The 21,508-nt window shown below is 44.4% G+C and overlaps 1 protein-coding gene across 2 annotated transcripts in view; it reads left to right on the top strand.

Annotated features, from left to right (window-relative positions):
* Positions 1-8,826, top strand: part of mogs (mannosyl-oligosaccharide glucosidase) — a 36,338-nt gene extending 27,512 nt beyond the window's left edge. The window contains exon 6 of one of the 2 annotated variants that reach the window (XM_084319391.1): positions 3,358-8,826. In XM_084319391.1, coding sequence (XP_084175517.1) covers positions 3,358-5,125 — 1,768 coding nt within the window. In that variant the 3' untranslated portion in view covers positions 5,126-8,826. The remainder of the gene's footprint in view (positions 1-3,357) is intronic. The other variant, XM_084319392.1, reaches the window with a different exon arrangement.
* The last annotated feature ends 12,682 nt before the right edge of the window (positions 8,827-21,508 follow it).

Raw genomic sequence — 21,508 nt, 5'->3', positions numbered from 1 at the left:
CGTTATATGCAGGGTGTCCCCCGCCAAAAAACTGAATAATTTCAGGTAATTAACATTACATATGTCTTGTTGTGGAATTAACATAACATTATGCATACTTTTGACAATAAATAAAATCAGAATTTGTTCTTACTTGCTTGCCTGGGTAAATAAAGGTTATAGAAATGTAAATATATATATATTTCTTTTTAAACCGATACAGATATTTTCCGATATCACATTTTAATGCCGATATCGGCCGATAATATCGGTAGGCCGATAATATCGGACATCCCTAGTGCATAACATACCTGTGTAACGTTAAGTAACTTGTGTTCCGCTGGGAAAGTTCAGCATCACTGCATACACTTGGTTTAATCCAAACGTCCATTCGGAAACGTCGTATTATGTAATAAGATGGGTGAGTGTGAGTGAGTCTCTCTTTTTTGCATGATTGATTAATTTCCTCAATGTATGACGGACGGTGACCCCTCCTCATCTCGACTAGACTGTGTTGTGTCTGTGTTCGTGCATGATTTCAAATTATTGTAAACACAACATAGTACTGTGATATTGTGATATATATTTTTTCTGTAAAATAAATAAATAAAGGGAAAAAAGTGGAGGTTCGAACCCATTAATTAAGATTTGAGTGCCAACGTAACGAACGAAGGTCAGAATCTTCTAATGTTTTAGGCTCAGCCCTAATGTATGTATATGTGTCTGTTCCCCAATATGCCCAGACATTGAAAATATCCTCTCACATGGTACTGTGTGAGAGGGGGAGTTTCTACTGTACAAAAGTACTGTTTTTACTGTACAAAGGCATAATAGTCGGTAAATGGTTGGCAGGAGATTAACATTGGACTCCATTCAGTTGGATTTGTAACACTGTTGATTCCATGTGTATTTTGACTAGGGATGCACCGAAATTTCGGCCACCGAAAGTTTTCGGCCGAAAATGGCTAAAAATTGCCTTTCGGCTTTCGGCCGAAAGAGTTTTTTCACCGAAAATATATCACCGAAACAGAAACAACCTGTAACCTAACGCGTGTTGTTGTGATGATGTCATCAAAACGCGGCTTCAGTCATTACATGCGCAATGATAACTCCTCTTGGGACTCGGGAGTCGCGCTGTTTCTATGTAAACTCTGCGCGCAACGCATCCAATAAATGCGTCTTTAACATGCTTTATATCCTTATTTACTATATGCCCGTCGCGGTTAATCACTGAGTGATCTAATATGCATATTCTTCAGAGCGAGAGGGGGAGGGATTGTGTTTCTCACATTGACGCTGTCTGTCGTTGATAATATAATCTGAAGAGTATTATTATCATTCTCGAGAATACACATTGCACGTCTACTGTGCCAAAGTCAAGAGAGCACATTCATCTGGGGACTAGAAAGGTGCGCTCAGTAGAGCACAGATGTCTGCCATGGCGGCAGCCACACATGTCTTCTCTCTCTCTCTATCTATCTATCTACCTCTCTCTCTCTCTCTCTCTCTCTCTCTCTCTCTCTCTCTCTCTCTCTCTCTCTCTCTCTCTCTCTCTCTGATTGATTGATTGATTGAAAACTTTATTAACAGATTGCAGAATGGGTACAATACACTACAGCTCAATACACACAATTGTTAAGGGAATGCAGACCAGAGAAAGACTTTCGTATTTTTTATCCCCCCCCCCCCCTTTTTCCTCCGATTTTCTCCCATCCCAATGTTAGTCGTTATGCCAATTCCCAATCCCCTTCCTGGTCGCTGTGCACTTACCCCCCACAGTCGGTCTGGGAGAGTGGAGGCTACCACGTGCTTCCTCCGACACACGTCCAGCCAATCAACCGCTTCTTTTCACCTGGCAGCGCGGATTCTCACTGAGAGGGCGTAGCGTGTGGAAGGATCACACTATCCCACTTAGATCCTATCCGCGCTTAGCAGGCACCCCGACCGAACTGTAGGAGTCGCTGTTTACAACGACCCGGACCCACCCCGCCAGCTTCTCCCACCCTCTAATACTGCCAATTGTATTAGTGTGAACAGCCAGCCAAGCTGGTGACAACCCCGGAGCTGTGAGCTGGATTCGAACAGGCGAATCCAGCCGCTCCGGGGTTGGTGACGAACGCAATCTCCGTTACGCCACCTGACCGCCCCAGGCTCCCCCATTTTCAATTAATCAGGACATATGACATACATGACATACAGATAGACAGTACTGCTACATCTATACATTTATGACATACCAGATTTGCAAATACAGTATTGTTTGTGATACAAAAAGAGTCCAGAAAAGGGAGTATATACATTTGACGTAGAAACTGTACATTGAAGGAGGTGGGGGCGGGGTTGGGTAGGAGGGGTTGGGGGGGGAAACACTGTACAACTGTACAAGCAAAGCTGTACATTGGAATATTGACAACCATACTAGGTAATTTACTGTACATTGGAGGGGGTACTGAACACCTGTTGTTCAGGTAGCTGAACAACATTGGTAAAAAAAATATTCTATTCTATGAATCATTTTCGGCCTTTCGGCATTCGGTTTTCGGCCAACTGTTTTCTATTTTCGGTATCGGTTTCGACCAAGAATTTCCCATTCGGTGCATCCCTAATTTTGACCCTTTATTTTTCCCCATGTGAGGATTTTTCCCCATTGTGTGATTTGCTTTAGAAGTGCGAGGAATACAGGGAATGATCTTTGAGTAATGGAAAATGTAGCTTACCAATGTTCCTGTTGTACAATATGTCTGTTGTTTAAGTTTAAGTTTAAGTTTAAGTTGCAATGCATTGAGGTACATCATTTGGCTTTAATGCTTAAAAATAAATGTGATTAATATGTGATTAATCACAGTTAACTATGGACAATCATGCGATTAATCGCAATTAAATGTTTGAATCGATGGACAGCCCTACTTCATGCAAGTGACTGGACCTGGGAAACATTCAGAGGGACCACCGACAATTTCACAAAGGCCAGTGTAGACTTAAGAAGAAAAACCACAAGGTATGCAATCATCATATGGCTTGTAAGAGTAAAGTCAGATGGGTGGTGAGACAAATATGCACTGAGGTATGACTAGCTAGGTGGGAGTTTATAGTACAGCTTTTGAGTGTATTGATGCTTTGTATGACCTGTGGGTGTCCACCCTCCAGTGCACCATACAACAAAGGATTATGATATGCTGAAATTCAAGTCTTAAGAGGCAGAGCTAGCATAGTTAGCTAGTGTTGGTTAGTGTTACTTGTTTGAGAGTAGTTGATCAAACCAAATAGACACAGTTACACTCATTATCAAAGGTTTTGAGAAAAAGCCTTTGAGAGCAGGGGACAGCATCGGAGAACAGACGGTGATGTGGTTAACAATGATTTCTCCTCTCTTCCCAGTTACAACTACCTTCAGACCGTCACTCCAGGCTTGGAGAAGCTGACGGACATTGTGAAGAACAGTCTTAACCACAGGTTTGTCTACAGCGCTCCCTCTGGTGAAGAGAGGCAGTACATCGCTGTGGACACCTACAAGCCTCGTCATCAACACCAGCAGAAACCTGCTGACTCAAGGAAGGAGAGTGACTTTGTGCTTCACCAGGTGACCGTCCAGACACCGTTCCAGATCGAGGTACTGTTTGAGTCCGGAAGTTTCCGCAGCCGGCCCAACCAGCTGGTGGGGTCTACCATGACTGAGGAGCTGGAGAAGAGGAAAGCTGCGTTTGACGCCAAGTTCGAGAAGACTTTTGGCCTTGATGCCAAAGGCTTCAGCCAGGCTCAGGTCAAATTTGGCAAGGCAGCACTCAGCAACATGTTGGGTGGAATGGGCTACTTCCACGGCCAGTCGGTGGTCCAGTCAGTCTACAACGAGTACCCTCTCCTGTACCCCGAGGGGGCTCTGTTCACAGCCGTTCCGTCTCGCTCCTTCTTCCCCAGGGGCTTTCTCTGGGACGAGGGCTTTCACCAGATGCTGCTGAGCAAGTGGGACCCTCAGGTGACACGGGAAGCCACTGCCCATTGGCTGGACCTTATCAATATGGAGGGCTGGATTCCCCGTGAACAGATCCTTGGAGACGAGGCTCGCAGCAAGGTCCCGGCAGAGTTTGTGGTCCAGCGAAACGAGAACGCCAACCCGCCGACTCTCTTTTTGGCTCTTCAGGAGCTCGTCAAACAGCTGTCTTCTGATCCAGACGCTGTGTCATCTCAACCAACCTTGCCTTTCCTCCGGAGGCTTTTCCCCAGACTCAAAACCTGGTTTGACTGGTATAACACTACACAGTCAGGGCCCCTACCAAACTCATACCGCTGGCGCGGACGCGACAAGGACACCAACCTGTTCCTCAACCCCAAGACCTTGACATCCGGGCTGGATGACTACCCGCGGGCCTCTCACCCATCGACAGATGAGCGGCATGTGGATTTACACTGCTGGATGGCCCTGGCCTCGGGCATCATGGCTAGTATAGCTAAGCTCCTAGGTGAGCCCCATGAGGACTATGAGCAGACCCACCAGGTGCTCAGTGACAACAACCTGCTGTACGAGCTCCACTGGTCGGAACAGCTCCGTGCCTTCAGTGACTACGGCAACCACACCCAGGTCGTGTCCCTGCAGCAGGAGAAGGTATATGTGCCCCCCGGACAGCCCCGCCATCAGTTCCCGGTGGCGCGCCTAGTGCGCTCGGTCCGCCGCGCCCCAAAGCTGCAGTATGTCAACGCTTTAGGCTACGTTAGCTTGTTCCCCTTCCTGCTGCACATCCTCCAGGCCGACTCTCCCAAACTGGAACACATCCTTCGGGACATGAGAGACTCGGATAAGCTGTGGACACCCTACGGCCTGCGCTCGCTCTCCAGGGCCGATCCCCTGTACATGAAGCGCAACACGGAGCACGACGCCCCCTACTGGAGGGGACCGATTTGGATCAACCTAAATTATTTGGCGGTCAGGGCCCTGCATCACTACGGCAACACAGAGGGGCCATATCGGGACAAGGCTGCCGCCCTCTATGAGGAACTCAGGACTAATATCATCAACAATGTTTACAGACAGTACGCAGAGACGGGGTATATCTGGGAACAGTACAGTGACGGCACTGGTCGGGGCCAAGGAAGTCACCCCTTCACCGGCTGGTCAGCCCTGACACTTTTAATGATGGCTGAACAGCACTGACACTGCAGATCTCACAGTTCTGTTCCACTTCTACAAGGTCAATTTGCATGTTCTTGGTATCTAGGAACATCTAGGGGCCTGGGGGTATGTATTCCCAGTGTCAGAAATATCGTGTCTGTTACTAGGCTTGAGTAAATTGTAATGAAGAAAAGGAGAATATAAATTATGATTTATTTTTGCATCTTTGACGGTGAATAATAACATGTTAAATCTGCGGGGTAAGAGAAAATGCTCACTGAGCTCATTCACCACCTTATTGAGATCATGAACCTTCCTACCAATTGATATGCAGCATCCAATATGAAAGGCTCGTTCTCAAGAGCACGGTAATGTATCAGAATGTGGCAATGCCGTCCAACGTAATCCAGAGATAAAGCTGCTGCGATCGTGAAACGTTTTAATTTCTGTAATTATTGTCTCGCAAAGTATTGAGATTGATGATTCTAGTATTCTACATTGTGATAATAACGGTGGAGCAAGCGAAACCCTGCGTTGGAGCAGCGTCCGACCTCTGAACCGTCTCTCCTGCACAGAGCTTCAGGCTTTTTACCAGGCGACTTGATCTGAATCAAAATCACTGCAATTGTCTCATAATAATCGACACGATTTATTCAATTAGTGATAAATGGACTCTGGCATACTGGTTTGTAGAGTGGTGGATGTGCGGTCTGTTTGCTGCCTAATACTGCAAGGCTCCACTTCTCATTTCTCACAGCATTGCAGCTAGGAGCAGGCTTTCCATTTATCCCCTAAAACGAAACACTTTTTTTGCGCAAATCAAATATTAAGTCGGCCTATTAAACTTAATTTCAATAAGATTGAATAATCACTTGTCTGAGACTTGAAGCCTGGAAGCCAGTTTTTATCACACATCTTTCGTATCCACATAGATTTCCAGAAATTGCAATGCAATCATAGCCAATCGGGGACTGCGTTCTAACTGCTGTTCTGTCCCCCAGTGGAACGCAGCTCCGGATTGGTTCCTTCCTGTAGTTGATGACGTATGTCACAGTCTCTGAAACACCTCTGCCCAAGAGGTTAGGACATCCACGACCGTGAGAAAATGCAACTAATGTTGAATTTGGTGTATACACAGTATCGCTAATAAACAAAAAATTTATTTTGCCTGAACATTTATGAGTTATGCAGTGATGTAGTCATCAGAAAAATAAACAGACTATAGTTCTAAGTCTTTTCTGCGTAAGGAAACCATACCTTTATGGCTGCGTTCATCGTCGCTTCCATGGACACATGGACAAGGCTGCACAGATGCCGTGAAATTTTATTATTCACTTTTTTCCCAACAATATTTCTGTTCTTAGTTTGTTATGAAAGAGACAAAAAAAATATGAGCAGGGAACAATAATCGAATATTATGTATTCAATATGGTAAGATAATACAAGTAAACGTATCACTGGTTAGTTTACTTTACGTTAGTTTACTAGTACTACCTGTTTGGGCAGAGATGTTTGACAGGAATGCAGTGGAATGTCATCCAACTCTTGAGTAGGAGTGCCGACCAGCTGGACCAGGAGTGCTGTCCAGTCTGCTGACTGGACTACTTTTGTTAGACTCATTGGCTGAAGGAGTTTGTCTGTCAAGGCAAGTCTGACTAGGACTCCAGGTCCAGTTTGCGGTAGCAAATCAGCTTGGCTTCCAGGCTAAGAGGCTTGATTGTAAAATAAAAACATCACAGTCTGATGTAGCAGAAATAGTGTGTGGAAGATAAATAATACTTATAGAGAGAGTTAATAAATCATCATTTGTATTTCTGTTACATGAAGAGAAGCCATTGTCCACCTCTCCAAAGGAATACACACGCTTTCAATGCCAATGGACTGCATTTATAGGCAACCGGCTCATCTGGAGCAGTAAGGGGTTAAGTGTCTTGCTCAAGGACACCAACACGCTGCCGGGAGGAACCGGAAACGATCCAGGAGCCTTCTGATTTACTAGACGACCGCTTTACCTCTTGAGCCACTGTCGCCCGCACTGTAGAAGTGAGGTAGATCTTACAAATATGATCAAGATAAAATCTTATTTCAGCAGGATAATGATTGAGATTAAATTGGGTTGTAATCTTGCTTAATAAATGAGGGCCATTGTCTTCTATGGTGCCATTTTTGTCGTTATGCTGTCATCTCTTCTATTCCCTTCAGTCTTAACACTTTCGGGGCCATTTGGATCCGTCTAAAATCACTGTAGACGGCCAGCATATTATAATAGACTTGCACAGTCCGTGGGGCTGTTTGTAGAGCTAAATCTATACTTTATAGTATTGCTATCTGTCCATTCTCATTGTCAATTGAGACCATAAACCGTCCCTTCAAAATGGCTTAAAGAAATAATTTTTTCATCAATACGTTCTCATTTTATAGCGTCTTGAATATAAGCGTTATAAGGGATTTCGACTAGAATATTTCCTGGAAGGTGAGATACAGGCAGCTAAGCTACTAACGTTAAATCCAATGGCATTTCGGATATACAGAAGCTACAGTTAAAACTCAAACTGCATATGATCGTTATTGATGGTCCACCATGAATGCATGAAGGGGGGGGCGGGGGACGTCATTTCTGATTATTGATTACCAATAACCGTGTTCGCCTCAGTAGCCACAACATTCATTGATCGAGTGGATGGCTATCAAAACAATGCCTGATCAGTGTGTAATTTACGTGAAAAAGATCTTACCGTGGGCCGGTTGGATCCCCCAGAGCATTTCCCAGTTATCGATCACCATCTGGTAGATCGATATGTCCATTGGCTGATGATAAATTCCTTTACTGCATAGTGAAATCCGCGTCCCAAAACGCAATCTGTGTAACATGCTATAGGCATCGCTTCAGGTTAGTAGAAAACTACATTGGAAATCCAGAAAAAACTAGACAACTTCTGCCACAGGGAACACTGCATTATCGAGATAGCGCCCTTAAGAGGATCTGGCCGGTAATGCACTTTTTCAAATTCAAAGAGTAGGGTACTTCTGCTGTGCCGCTCGGCGACCTTGAATAGGTTATTAAAATGGAATAAAAGCCAAAACAAGCTTCCCACGGACATGTCCGTGGTCGGTCCTCAACGGGTGGATTCGAAACATGGATATATACGTGGTCGGGCGGGAATGTGTTAACAGCTAATTATTTTGAAAGGAAACGGTTGGATCCCAGTCTTTCAAATGGATGTAGCTTGTTCAGTGTTGCTCAGCTTTTATAATGTTTTGCACCTCCGCAAGCAGAATAATTTTGTACACACACACAATCTGTGGTTTGACTGATGGGGAACAGGAAATTAATGGCATTGTTTTGTTATTTTAGGATACAATAAATGATTTAAACCACTTGTTTTTGTCTCACTTAACCTCATGTTGTGTTAGGAATTGGCACCACTGACCGTTGTTAGCGGGTCAATGTTGACCCGGGGTTTAACTCAGTCCTGACCACTAAAAAGAAAGGAGTATCACGCAATATAGTTAATACTACATCCTAACTAACATTATATGCATTCATAACCATATAATCCCATGTCCCTTATTTTTAAGATGAAAATGAGGTTGTTCAATCATAATATACTAAATGTGAAACCCATAGATAATAATGTTTTCTGACTATAATAGAACAATATTAGAATATAACTTCTGAAAAAAAAGTTTAGTATATTTATTATTTTATTTATTTATATTTAGTATTTGTATAGTATAGTTTTACCTTGCCGGGTCAAGAATGACCCTAACACCACAGTCGTACCTTTTTCTCAGCAGATACCTTCAGCATTTTCAAAATGGTGAAACATAGTTTTGCTGTGCTTATATATGTGTTGTGGAGGATATCATAAAGCCTTGTTCTGGGGCGCCCTCGTGGCGCATAACATAGTGCCTTGCGCACCTACGCGGCCGACCCGGGTTCGATCCCAGCTCCTGTCGTTATTTGTCGCATGTCCTCCCGTTCGCCCTCTCCTCTGTCGGTCCTGCGTGACCAATAAAGCTGTAAAAATGCTAAAAAAATTATAATAAAGCCTTGTTCTTTTTTTTTTTTTTTGTCTTTTTCCCCCTCCATTTTCCTCCGATTTTCTCCCATCCCAATGTTTAGTCGTATGCCAATTCCCAGTCCCTTCCTGATCGCTGCGCACTTACCCCCCACAGTCAGATCATCTGGGAGAGTGGAGGCTACCACGTGCTTCCTCCGACACACGTCCAGCCAATCACCACTTCTTTTCACCTGGCAGCGCGGATTCTCATTGAGAGGGCGTAGCGTGTGGGAGGACCACACTATCCCCCTCACGTCCAATCCACGCTTAGCAGGCGCCCCGACCGAACTGTAGGAGTCGCTGTTTACAACGACCCGGACCCACCCCGCCAGCTTCTCCCACCCTCTGATACAGCCAATTGTATCAGTGCAGACGGCCAGCCAAGCTGGTGACAACCCCGGAGCTGTGAGCTGGATTCGAACAGGCGAATCGAGCTCACAGCTCCGGGGCTGGTGACGAACGCAATCTCCGCTCGGCCACCTAACCGCCCATAATAATAAATAAAGCCTTGTTCTAATAAAAAATTATAATAAAGCCTTGTTCTTTTTTTTTTTTTTTTTGTCTTTTTCCCCCTCCATTTTCCTCCGATTTTCTCCCATCCCAATGTTTAGTCGTATGCCAATTCCCAGTCCCTTCCTGATCGCTGCGCACTTACCCCCCACAGTCAGATCATCTGGGAGAGTGGAGGCTACCACGTGCTTCCTCCGACACACGTCCAGCCAATCACCACTTCTTTTCACCTGGCAGCGCGGATTCTCATTGAGAGGGCGTAGCGTGTGGGAGGACCACACTATCCCCCTCACGTCCAATCCGCGCTTAGCAGGCGCCCCGACCGAACTGTAGGAGTCGCTGTTTACAACGACCCGGACCCACCCCGCCAGCTTCTCCCACCCTCTGATACAGCCAATTGTATCAGTGCAGACGGCCAGCCAAGCTGGTGACAACCCCGGAGCTGTGAGCTGGATTCGAACAGGCGAATCGAGCTCACAGCTCCGGGGCTGGTGACGAACGCAATCTCCGCTCGGCCACCTAACCGCCCATAATAATAAATAAAGCCTTGTTCTAATAAAATCAACTACATGGTAGTTATTACATATTATAACCTTGAAACGGGTCGCTGGAGACCCTAACACCACATAAGGGTTTAAATGATTGTAATGTAGATTCATGGAATGTTTTTAGCATACAATAGGAATATATGGCTTCCTGGTTGAGAGCTTCCAAGGAGAGAGTAGGAAGAGTATTGAGAGTAGAAAAAATGCATTGTAGGTTTTGGTATTTGCGTAGGCTATGCTGACGATAACGAGAAATAAATTGACACCGGCCTTATCCTTTAATCCTGTCTTTCTGTTTTGAGGAGGAAGTGACTGTTGGATATAAAAGTGTGTTCTCTGTATTTCAAGAGCTCCACCTTGTTACCTGGCGTCGAGCAGAAAAGTTTAAGAAATTAGTCTGTCCTACGCCAGGCGACGGAGATGCAGCTCCACTTTAGACACAGAACACATTGGTAAGTTTTATGTCTGATCATGCGACAATTGGATTAAGGTCAAACAAAATCTGCTAAATGCCTCTTTAAGGGTCACAGACTTCAGACAGAAAGGATTTGCTACCAATTATTAACTGATTACTTAATTAATGTTAATTTGTACAATTACTTTTGGTCCCCTAAAATTGGGGGTACTATTTATAAAAAGGGCTACAATTCTTACATGGTTCACACAAGATGGATGTTAACTTCCTCAAATTAACGCTGGAAGACTTTAAATCGCATAGTGATTGTTCTATTTCAAATCCAAGACTTGATATATATATATATATATATATATATATATATATATATATATATTCACTGAGCTGTGTTTATTACTTCCTAGATTAAAATGCATCATACATTTTAACTATTGAACCCCACAACGCGGGCAAATACTGTGGCATGGTCATGCTGGACCTACAAAAGGCCTTCGACACTGTCAATCACACCATTCTGATTGACAAGCTAAAAGCAATTGCTTTTGATAGTCTATCAGTGAGCTGGATACAATCCTACCTGGAGGGGAGAGAACAGATGGTGGAGGTAAACGGTACCCTACCCCCCCCCCCTCCCAGTGAGCTGTGGTGTTCCACAAGGAAGCATACTAGGACCGCTACTGTTCCTAATTTATGCAAATGACATGTCGTCAACTTGTGACTGCAACTTGTTCCTGTTTGCGGACGATTCAGCCCTGCTGGTCTCTGACAAGAACAAGTTACAGGTTGAAAAAACTCAGCTCAGAACTAGGCTAAATCTGCATATGGCTTGCTGATAACAAACTATCATTACACATGGGCAAAACAGAGTCCATTCTCTTCGGTTCAAATAACAAACTTAGCAAGACCGACGGCTTCTCAGTTACAGTGGGTGACAATGTTGTCACAAGGAAAGATGAAATTACCTACCTGGGTTCCATCCTAGAGGCTAATCTTTCCTGTGACAAAATGGCATCCAATGTAATAAAAAAAGTCAACCAACGAACTCGATTCTTGTACCGGATCTCCTCTCTGGTAAACAAGAATACCCTGAAGACTCTGGCAGGAGCACTCATTCAAGGGTACTACGACTATGCCTGCACCTCATGGTACCAAAGCACCTCAAAGGCACTAAAAACCAAATTACAAACATCTCAAAACAAACTAGTCAGACTACTGCTTGACCTGACTCCTAGAACCCACCTCACCCCTACCCACTTTGACAACCTAGGATGGCTTAGAGTAGACGACCGAGTACAGCAACTTGCAATGGGCCTGGTCTACAAGATACACTACACGACCAAGGTACCCATGTACATGTCAAAATACTTCCCAAAGGTCAGTGAATACCATGATCACAACACCGGAGGGAGCTCCACAAATCATGGTAAACCCAGATTCGGCTCAAACAAGGGACTAAAGACGTTTCGCAATTATGCCACATCAATGTGGAACGCCCTACTCAAAGCTGTAAAGGAATGTGAATCACTACCCACTTTCAAAAACACTCAAAGAACACCTACGGGAGACTGCAATTCAAAACTGGCCCCTACAAATGTCCTAACCCAGTTGTACAGTAAATTACCATGTATGGCTTTGTCAGTATTCCAATGTACAGTGTACAGTGTCCCCCACCCACCCCCTACCCAACCCCCCACCTCCAATGTACAGTGTCCCCCACCCAACCCTACCCAACCTCCTCCAATGTACAGTTTCTACGTCAAATGTATATACACTCTTTTCTGGACACTTTTTGTATCACAAACTACTGTATTTGCAAATCTGGTATGTCATAAATGTATAGATGTAGCAGTACTGTATGTCGTGTGTGTCATATATGTTATGATGAATTGAAAATGGGGGACCCTGATATAAACGAGACGAAAGTCTTTCTCTGGTCTGCATCCCCTTAACAATTGTATGTATTGAGCTTTACTGTACTGTACCCATTCTGCAATCTGTTAATACAATTTTCAATCAATCAATCAAAAACAATGCGATGGTTTACATTTCGGTTGTATGATAGTGATAGTGTACTGACAACTTGTATGTGTATTGTGCTTTATGTATGTATGACATAACTTGTGCTTGCCTTCTTGACCAGATCACCCTGGAAAAAGATACCTCGCCCCCGATGGGTTTTTTAATTCTGTTTAAATAAAGGTGTGATTGATTATAGTTTTGGACGTGTGAGTGCTCTTTTTCAGCAACGCCTTGTTTCTCATTCATATAGCTAACTCCTCAAATGTTCTACAGAGGTGTCGGAGCCCTTCTTACATTCAGAGGCAGACTGAACACACACCGCGACGAGCACAGTTGCCTGCTCCTCCTTTTGTAAGACTGCATAGTTGAAGGCCACTAGCTGACGTCAATATGCTGTGAGCGCTTTCTTTTCCCCCCACCTGGTTTCCATGGTGCAGTATTTTTGTGCAGGCCTGGCGCTTAATTAGATAACACAGGGATGTGTTTTTAACCGGATTTCTGTTTTTTCGGACCTAAAATCATGATACGTTTCTTTTTATATATAATTTTAAAAAGAAAATGTAAAAGAAATTTAAATAATTTGTTTGTAGCAGGGTGGATTATCCCTGCTTCGTGGGAACGGGTGGGCACAATCACTGGGTAGCGAGACACAGTAGAGCTCTGTCTGACTGCACCTCCGTCTTTGAGTCTGGAGCTTCGACTGGAGGCTGGTAGTGTGAGTGGATGGGGCCCGGGATTTACCAACCTGGTCTGGTACTCTGGTCTTCCTTCCCTGCAGCAGGGCGGTCAGCAGTACTCCCCAACACGCTCCCACTTCCCCCAGACGCTCCTTAAACCCTCCCACACCTAGTGACTGAATTGTAAATAAATACCCTGAGTTCCCCCCGCAAGCAGTACCCTCCCTCAGTGACACTAGAAACCTTACAATGAAAAGAGAAAGGTGGAATAAGAAAGGGTTAATTAGGTTAACGTTACCCACACCAAAAGAGTTGCTGAACCGCTCATGAATGGACACGCACACAGAACTCCCATCTAATTCTTTAATATTAACTATGCTGGTCAGTTACAAGGATTTAATGATAACGACCAAATGGACTGAAGTCTCACTATAACTCCGTTTCATCGACTCAATACCTCCTAAACCCGTATTTTATACACCCACCTCTGGGTTAGTATCAGGGGTAATATACTGCAATAGGTTTGGCTCCTCACCCACGTCTGGGTCGCCCTGCATAATACCTCTGTCAGGCTTTAATTATACGGCAAGAATAATACCTCTCTAGGCTTTACTTGTAATGCAACAGGTCTGTAACCTCCCCACAGGGAAAGGGTTACTTAGATGGGAAAATATTATTAAACACAAACACGGTATCACACTCAAAGAAAATGAAAAGAAATCAAAAGGTGGGCCCACAAATACCTTACCAAAGTCCTATCTTAATGCCGGCATATATTGTTTGGGGTTCCCCTTATGAACTGTAGTAGCAACGTTAACTTCGCCCGCAGGCTGCACCACACTGTGTACGGTGTAATAGCTCCGGAGCATAGATGCTCATTTGTACTCATCCAAAATGGCGGGCTCGCCGCGCCACCGTCGTCCGGAAGGCAAGATGGCGTCGAACGCTCTCGGCGGGGTTGGAGCAGAGGGCAGTGTTGGGCTGAGAGCGTGTGCTGGGTGGTAGCGACCTCTGTCGGTCTCTGAAGGCAGCCGGGTGCAGATCTGGTTGTAGACAGCCGGGGCGGACTGGTTGTAGAGTTGGTGCTGGGTCGACACGCGGATCTAACTTGCCCTCACTCACAATGCAGCTAAACTCTGGGTCCCAAACAGCCCTTCTGCTAGACGGGATATATCATAACGCAGGGTGCTCCTAAACACCGGTTCTCTTCGCGCCACGCTGGCGGGGCGCCTCGCTAGAGGGAATAACTTTAACTTAAGCCCAACTCGGCTATACCGTTCTTATTCTAGGATAACTCGTGGTATATCACTAGGGATATTCAGGGAGAAACATGCAAGGCTCCACTACGAGTACATTCATAGGATAACCCGTAATATACTCAGGTTCAATACGGGGCTCTCCAGACACGACCGAACCGGTCCAAGTCCAATGTCGAAGAGGCTGCTTCCTCGCACTTCCGTCCACTTCCTTCTCCGTCTCTCACGTACGCTCTCTGCCTGCCACCGCCCCCTGCTGGCGCCGCCAACTAGTCACAAGGAAGATGCTGATAGAGTAGGGTCCAGTAATCCTGTTCATAATCCATATTCCAGTGAGTAGAACAAGGAGGGGCGAGCATCATTGTTCGAGAGAATATTAGCGGAGACTAATTAGAATGTCTTGGTGCATCAGGGGAGATAGAAAGGCAAGTCAGCACATCTGGATAATAGGTATATTTTCCAGGTTGCTACATGTTTAAATTTTTTTTTGATTATAAACATTTGGGCGGGGGTCAGGATCAATATTGAGCTTTATGTACGTTTTGATTATTTTTCCACTTGGTCTAAGCGAAACGCGAAAGTAACATCTATCAGACCTGCTATTCTTGCATAACAGATCTTCAACCCCTCCCACCTTCCTCTTCCCTGTGAACAGTTCAATCTATACAAATAAAATGTGTTCATTCATTCAAATGGAGTGTTTATTTAAAACATATATATAATAATAATTGTTTCGAAAATGTTAAGTTTTTTTTCTTAACTCATTCATTGCCAACAACGATTAAACTCGTTATTGGCCGCCAATCGCTGAACGCCAACAACAAGTATCCTCGTTATTTGATCGTTATTTCTTTTATTCGATATTTCCATTCATTATCCACCCAGGGAGCCTGGTGTTATCATAGGGAATGAGTGAGATCGCAAAAGTCCAATACCGGCGCCTGGTAGGATGCGGCCGGTATTGCACATCCTTTGAAACTCTGTGTATTGGGCTGTGCGTCGATTATATTGGTCCGGGCGGACTTTTCTAGTAACCTGAACCTAGGGCTTCACCCGATCGCATTGAATCGTTTTCGGGACCCCCGATTCATTATGCTGTGGTGGGTTATGTCGTGGGGCAAATGGACATACGATCTACCAGATGGCAATCAAATAATTGGAATATTCTTTTTGGAATCCCACCGGCCACAGGTAAGAGCAATTTAACGTCAATTTCAGCTTGATTGTGCCTTGTTTTCATAGCCATCGCCCTGATCAGCGTGTTGTATTGTATGTATGCATGTTGTTGTACTAACGAATACCGTTATTGACAATCAATTAATCAGAAACGACCCCCCCCCCCCCCCTTTCATGCATTCATGATGGAACATAATACCGATCATATGCATTTGAATTTTTAATTGTAGCGTGTGTAGGGACAAAATGCCAATGGATTTAGTATAATACACTACTATTACCAGCCTCTCAGGAATTACCCTAAACCGCTCTAAAACCATACTTATATTCACCACGGTATAAAACGGGAATGTATGGATGGACATTTTCTTTCCTTTTCACATCTTGAACGATAGATACTCGATGTCAAATGGGCCATAGTATTGCATCCATAGCTATAATATAGAATATAGTTATAGCCAGTGGTGCAGTCGTAATATGGGAACTGCCCAAACGCCACGTGCATGCGCATACATGTTCCCTCGGTTGCGCACAGAACAGATGATTATTATGCATAACAATGTTTTAAATGTAATTGTAGTTACAATTTCTTTAATTGAATTAACTTAAACTAGAAAAGTAAATACAAACTAAATTAACAATGTAACTTAGAGTTAGTTTACAGAAGGACAGTTTCCTTCAGACTGAAGCACAACTCTCATCCTTCCAGTCGGGACCACAGATCAAGCAACCCCCCACCAATTGGTACAGGGCTTGTATTTTGGTTTGGCACTGCTCGTTGTTATGCTATCAGTATCCTATTATTATGCAAAGTCTAGGTGATAAGTGCCGGCACGACGAGTCCAGTGACAATTGTGAACGCATTTTTGTGTGCGCGCGTGTGATCTACTAAAAATAATAATAATGGATTGGATTTATATAGCGCTCTTCTCTGACTGACTGTTGCTCTGACTCAGAGCGCTTCACAGAGTCCATTATTCGTTCATACACAGTCATACCGGTGGTGGTAAGCTACAATTGCAGCCTGAGCTGCCCTGAGGCAGACTCACGGAAGCGTGGCGAATAATCAACGCCTACGGCCCCTCCGACCACCACCAACATTCATTCACATGCATACACATTCATACGAGGCAAGTAGGTTAAGTGTCTTGCCCAAGGACACAACGGCAATGGGATGGACATGGGCTTGAGCGGGATTCGAACCACCAACCCTTCGATCATTGGACGCCCCACTCTACCCCTGAGCCACGCCGCGTGTGTGCACGACTGCATCGCTGGTTATAGCCCTGCAAACAAGGTGACGGACTCCATTGGTTTAATGCGTGGCAGCGCATAGCCATATCCCGGAAACAGCGTGGCAGCCAATGAGTTAAGGCGCAATCACATCCCTGGATATATTACTTGTCCCAGACAAACGGTGAGCGTCTGCTGAGTGCTCGCTTAGTAGTTGACAGTGGCATGAGCAGTGTTGGGCAAGTTACTTTAAAAAAGGTAATTAGTAGGGATGTCCGATATTATCGGCCGACCGATATTATCGGCCGATATCGGCAGTAAAATGTGATATCGGAAAATATCGATATCGGTAAAAAAAAAAAAAAAAAAATTTTTTTTTTTTTTTTTTTTTAACCTTTATTTACCCAGGCAAGCAAGTAAAAACCAATTCTTATTTTATTTATTGTCAAAAGTATGCATTTTGGTTTAATTCAACAACAAGAGATATGTAATGTTAATTTTTACTTTTTTAATTACATTTACATTTACATTTAGTCATTTAGCTGACGCTTTTATCCAAAGCGACTTACAAGTTCTGTACGACAAGCCATCAGGAAGAGCACAATTCTATCAGCTGAGTAACAATGTTCATCAAAGTGTTGAGTGCTACAGTGTAGGTTAGTTTATTAGGACAAGTGCATGACAGTATGGTTAGTTAGGGTTAGATATTTTTTTTTTTTTTTTTTTTTTTTTTTTAATTCAGATAATGGTTGAAGAAGTGAGTCTTTAGTCGACGGCGAAAGATTGGACGTGTTTCGGCTGTCCTAACTGGGGTGGGTAGTTCATTCCACCATTGTGGGGCAAGGACTGAGAATAGGCGACTTCTCTTTGATGACCCTCCCGGAGCTTGGATAGGAGTAGGTCTGAGGCGGCCAGAAGATGCAGAGCGTAGGGGTCTTGAGGGTGTGTAGTTAGAGACCATTGACCGGAGGTAGGCGGGAGCAGTTCCCTTTGCCGCACGGTATGCTAGGTCAAGGGCCTTGAAGCGGATTCGTGCAGCAATGGGGAGCCAGTGCAGGTCCCTAAGAAGTGGGGTGACATGGGCCGACTTCGGTAGGTTTGAGATCAGGCGGGCCGCTGCGTTCTGAATGAGTTGAAGAGGCTTAGTGGCAGTGGCCGGGAGGCCAGCGAGCAGTGCGTTGCAGTAGTCGAGGCGGGAGATGACTGTTGATTGGACGAGGAGTTGGGTGGCTTCTTTTGTCAGGAAGGGGCGTATCCTTCTGACGTTGCTCAGGAGGAATCGGCAGGTTCTGGTTGTCGCTGCGATGTGAGCAGAGAAGTTCAACTGGTCGTCGAGGACAACACCAAGGTTCTTGGCGGTCGGGGACGCGGTCACAGCTGCATTCTCGACTGTGATGGAAAGGTCGGTCAGGGGGGAGGATTTGGCCGGCAGGTGGAGCAATTCTGTTTTGCTTAGGTTCAGTTTGAGGTGGTTGGTCGTCATCCAGGCGGAGATGTCGGACAGACAGGCCGAGATCCGCTCAGAGACGTGGATATCTGAGGGAGGGAAGGAGAGGAAGAGTTGAGTATCGTCGGCATAACAGTGGTAGGAGAAGCCATGAGACGTGATAATGTTACCCAGTGATTTAGTGTAGAGGGAGAAGAGAAGGGGTCCTAAAACCGAGCCCTGGGGGACACCCGTCCGCAGGGGGCGGGTGGCCGACAGGGTCCCTCTCCATGACACTTGGTAGGAGCGGTCATTGAGGTATGATGACAACCATGTCAGCGCAGAGCCAGCCACTCCCATTCCTGCGAGGGCCGCGAGGAGGATCTGGTGGTTGACTGTGTCGAAGGCTGCAGATAGATCTAGGAGAATCAGGACAGAGGAGAGGCCTTTCGCTTTTGCTAAGTGAAGTGCCTCTGTGACCGCAATGAGGGCTGTCTCTGTGGAGTGACCAGTCCTGAAGCCTGACTGATTAGGGTCTAGGAGGTCATTCTGTAAGAGATAAGCAGTAAGTTGGTTGGATACAGCACGTTCAAGTGTTTTAGAAAGGAAGGAGAGAAGAGAGACAGGACGGTAGTTGCCTATGACGGTAGGGTTCAGGGATGGTTTTTTTATGAGGGGCGTGACTCTGGCTTGTTTTAGGGAGGTGGGGACCACCCCCGAGTTGAGTGAGGAGTTGATGGTTGCAGTTAGGAATGGGAGGATGTCTGGTGCTATGGACTGGAGGAGTGGGGAAGGTAGCCGGTCCAGCTGGCATGTAGTCGGACGGTTCGACGTTACCAGTGTCAGGGTCTCGGCTTCTGTAATGGGAGAGAAAGATGACAGAGTGAAGGATGAGGTTCTCGATTCAGCATTTGGAATGGAATCATATTTTGCACAGATAATGCTTACATTTAGAAAGCCTTTTGAATGCATCCAGTGAAATTATTAGTTACCTGAAATTATTCCGTTTTTTTGGGGGGAAACCCTGCATATATCGGTATCGGTTGATATCGGTATCGGTATCGGTATCGAAATTAAGAGTTGGACAATATCGGAATATCGGTATCGGTAAAAAAGCCAATATCGAGCATCCCTAGTAATTAGTTACAAAAAAGTTACTAAATTACTTACTCAGTTACAAATTATAAAAGTAACTAGTTACTTCAGAAAGTAACTATTGCCTTACTTTCAAGTACATTTTTAAATGCTCAAATGTGACCCCATCTTTAATGGAACATAAAATACACGTGCATGATAAATCTGATAAATCTGATCAATCTGAATATTATAATGAAATGGACAGTTTCTTTAAATATTTCTTTTATCAAATCTATGAAATGGACACTTAATACAATACTATTAACAGACAATGTACACAAATCTAAACTATTTTAATGTTGCTGTGGGACAAAGTGATACTAGCCTCCAATCAAATGCCATGTATGTATATTATAATTACTATGTTTATATTGGATCGATACAAATAACAATATAGATGTTTTGGAACTTATCAGTGCAAATCCATTAGAGAGTCTATCCCTTGTTCTCCTAATTTGAATAACTTATATTACATGTGTTTTCTTCCCAAAGTGTTTGTTTGGAACACGTTGCATTTGATTTACAGGACTTGTGATTTCACACACACACACACACACACACACACACACACACATACACACACACACAGGATCTTCATGGTGTCGCACTGTGAACCGTGAATGTTTGATTTGCGCCTTGATCGCATGTAATCACATCACATCATCGCGATTGCATGTGACCGTTTGCGAAGGCAACCTTTCAAATCCAAATATAAAATTTTCGTCCATATGTAAGTAGACGATCGCATCGATACACGTTTTGGATTATTTGCGCTTGTCTCGTGCACTGCCCACTAACCAAGGAAGAACAGTTAAAAAAAAGTATTTGCCTCTCGGCTCAGAGATCTAAGTTAGTTGGTCTGATGAAACAAACAGCTTCAATTATAGTAACGCGCCGCATTTTTTGGCAGTAACGGTAACAGTGTTATTAAGATTGGAAGAGTATATATTATACTGTATGATTAATGCAATGTGATGTTCAATATGACACAAAATAAAAGAAAGTTCAAAAAAAAGATTGGAAGAGTAGTCCATTAGATTACTCGTTACTGAAAAAAGTAACTGCGTTATTCCCATCACTGGGCACGAGACCCGCAAAAATAATCAGAATGTTTCATAAAAGTTCCCGCGATACTGGCCATTCTCTCAGTCAATGGAGCACTCGGAAACATGCTGCGATATTTGAAGAGGATGGAGAACAGACAGACTGACCAACAGGGAACTGCATCCAACCCTAGTACAACCCTAGAGTCTAAGGTAAGGACACATTAAAATCACAGAGGTGTAATGTTAATCTATTGAAATTGAACTGTATAGTCGGCTGCTAGTTCGTGTTCTAGCTTGATAGCGGGCTGCTTGCTACAGTAGCTAACGTTAGCCCTGTATGTGAAAAAACGTTACACAGCAGTAATAGCTAACAGTTGAGCAGTTGATTTGATTGAGTGTGTATCGTTCGCTCAAAGCAGCCCGCCCCATGTTGTATCTGTTATATTGACGAGGCTTGACAACCGAGGTTCAAAGTTAACTTCACATTTATTGGTTGTTCGTTTACATGTCGTTAATGCATCGGAGTCCAGCGTGTTTGTCTTGGCTTCCGGACCTAGTGTGACGCACTTGTGATCACTCAAATACGGCATCCAAGAGGCTCAAATGCAAACCCAATACATCACAGTGTCTGTTGTATGACTACGCTGCCACTGAAAATGCCAGTTTGGATTTCTGTACTTTTCACTACATGTTTTATTACTTCATAAACTATCCCATCAGTCCTTAACACTTTGAATGCCAGCCACGCTTTTTGTCGTTAGTTCATGCCGACCTTTGAGTGCCCGCCAACGCTATATAGCGTTTGTTTGTCGTATTCTTTTTTATTGGCGATTTGAATTCATATTTCATCAATCGAGCCTCATGCTAGTGTTGCAGACTCTCTCTGAGCTCAATTGGGAAGATACCGCCCCCTATCATCTC

This window comes from Notolepis coatsorum (genome assembly GCF_963971535.1).
Source record: "Notolepis coatsorum genome assembly, chromosome: 7".
Taxonomy (NCBI): domain Eukaryota; kingdom Metazoa; phylum Chordata; class Actinopteri; order Aulopiformes; family Paralepididae; genus Notolepis; species Notolepis coatsorum.
This window is presented reverse-complemented; position numbering and strand designations above follow the sequence as displayed.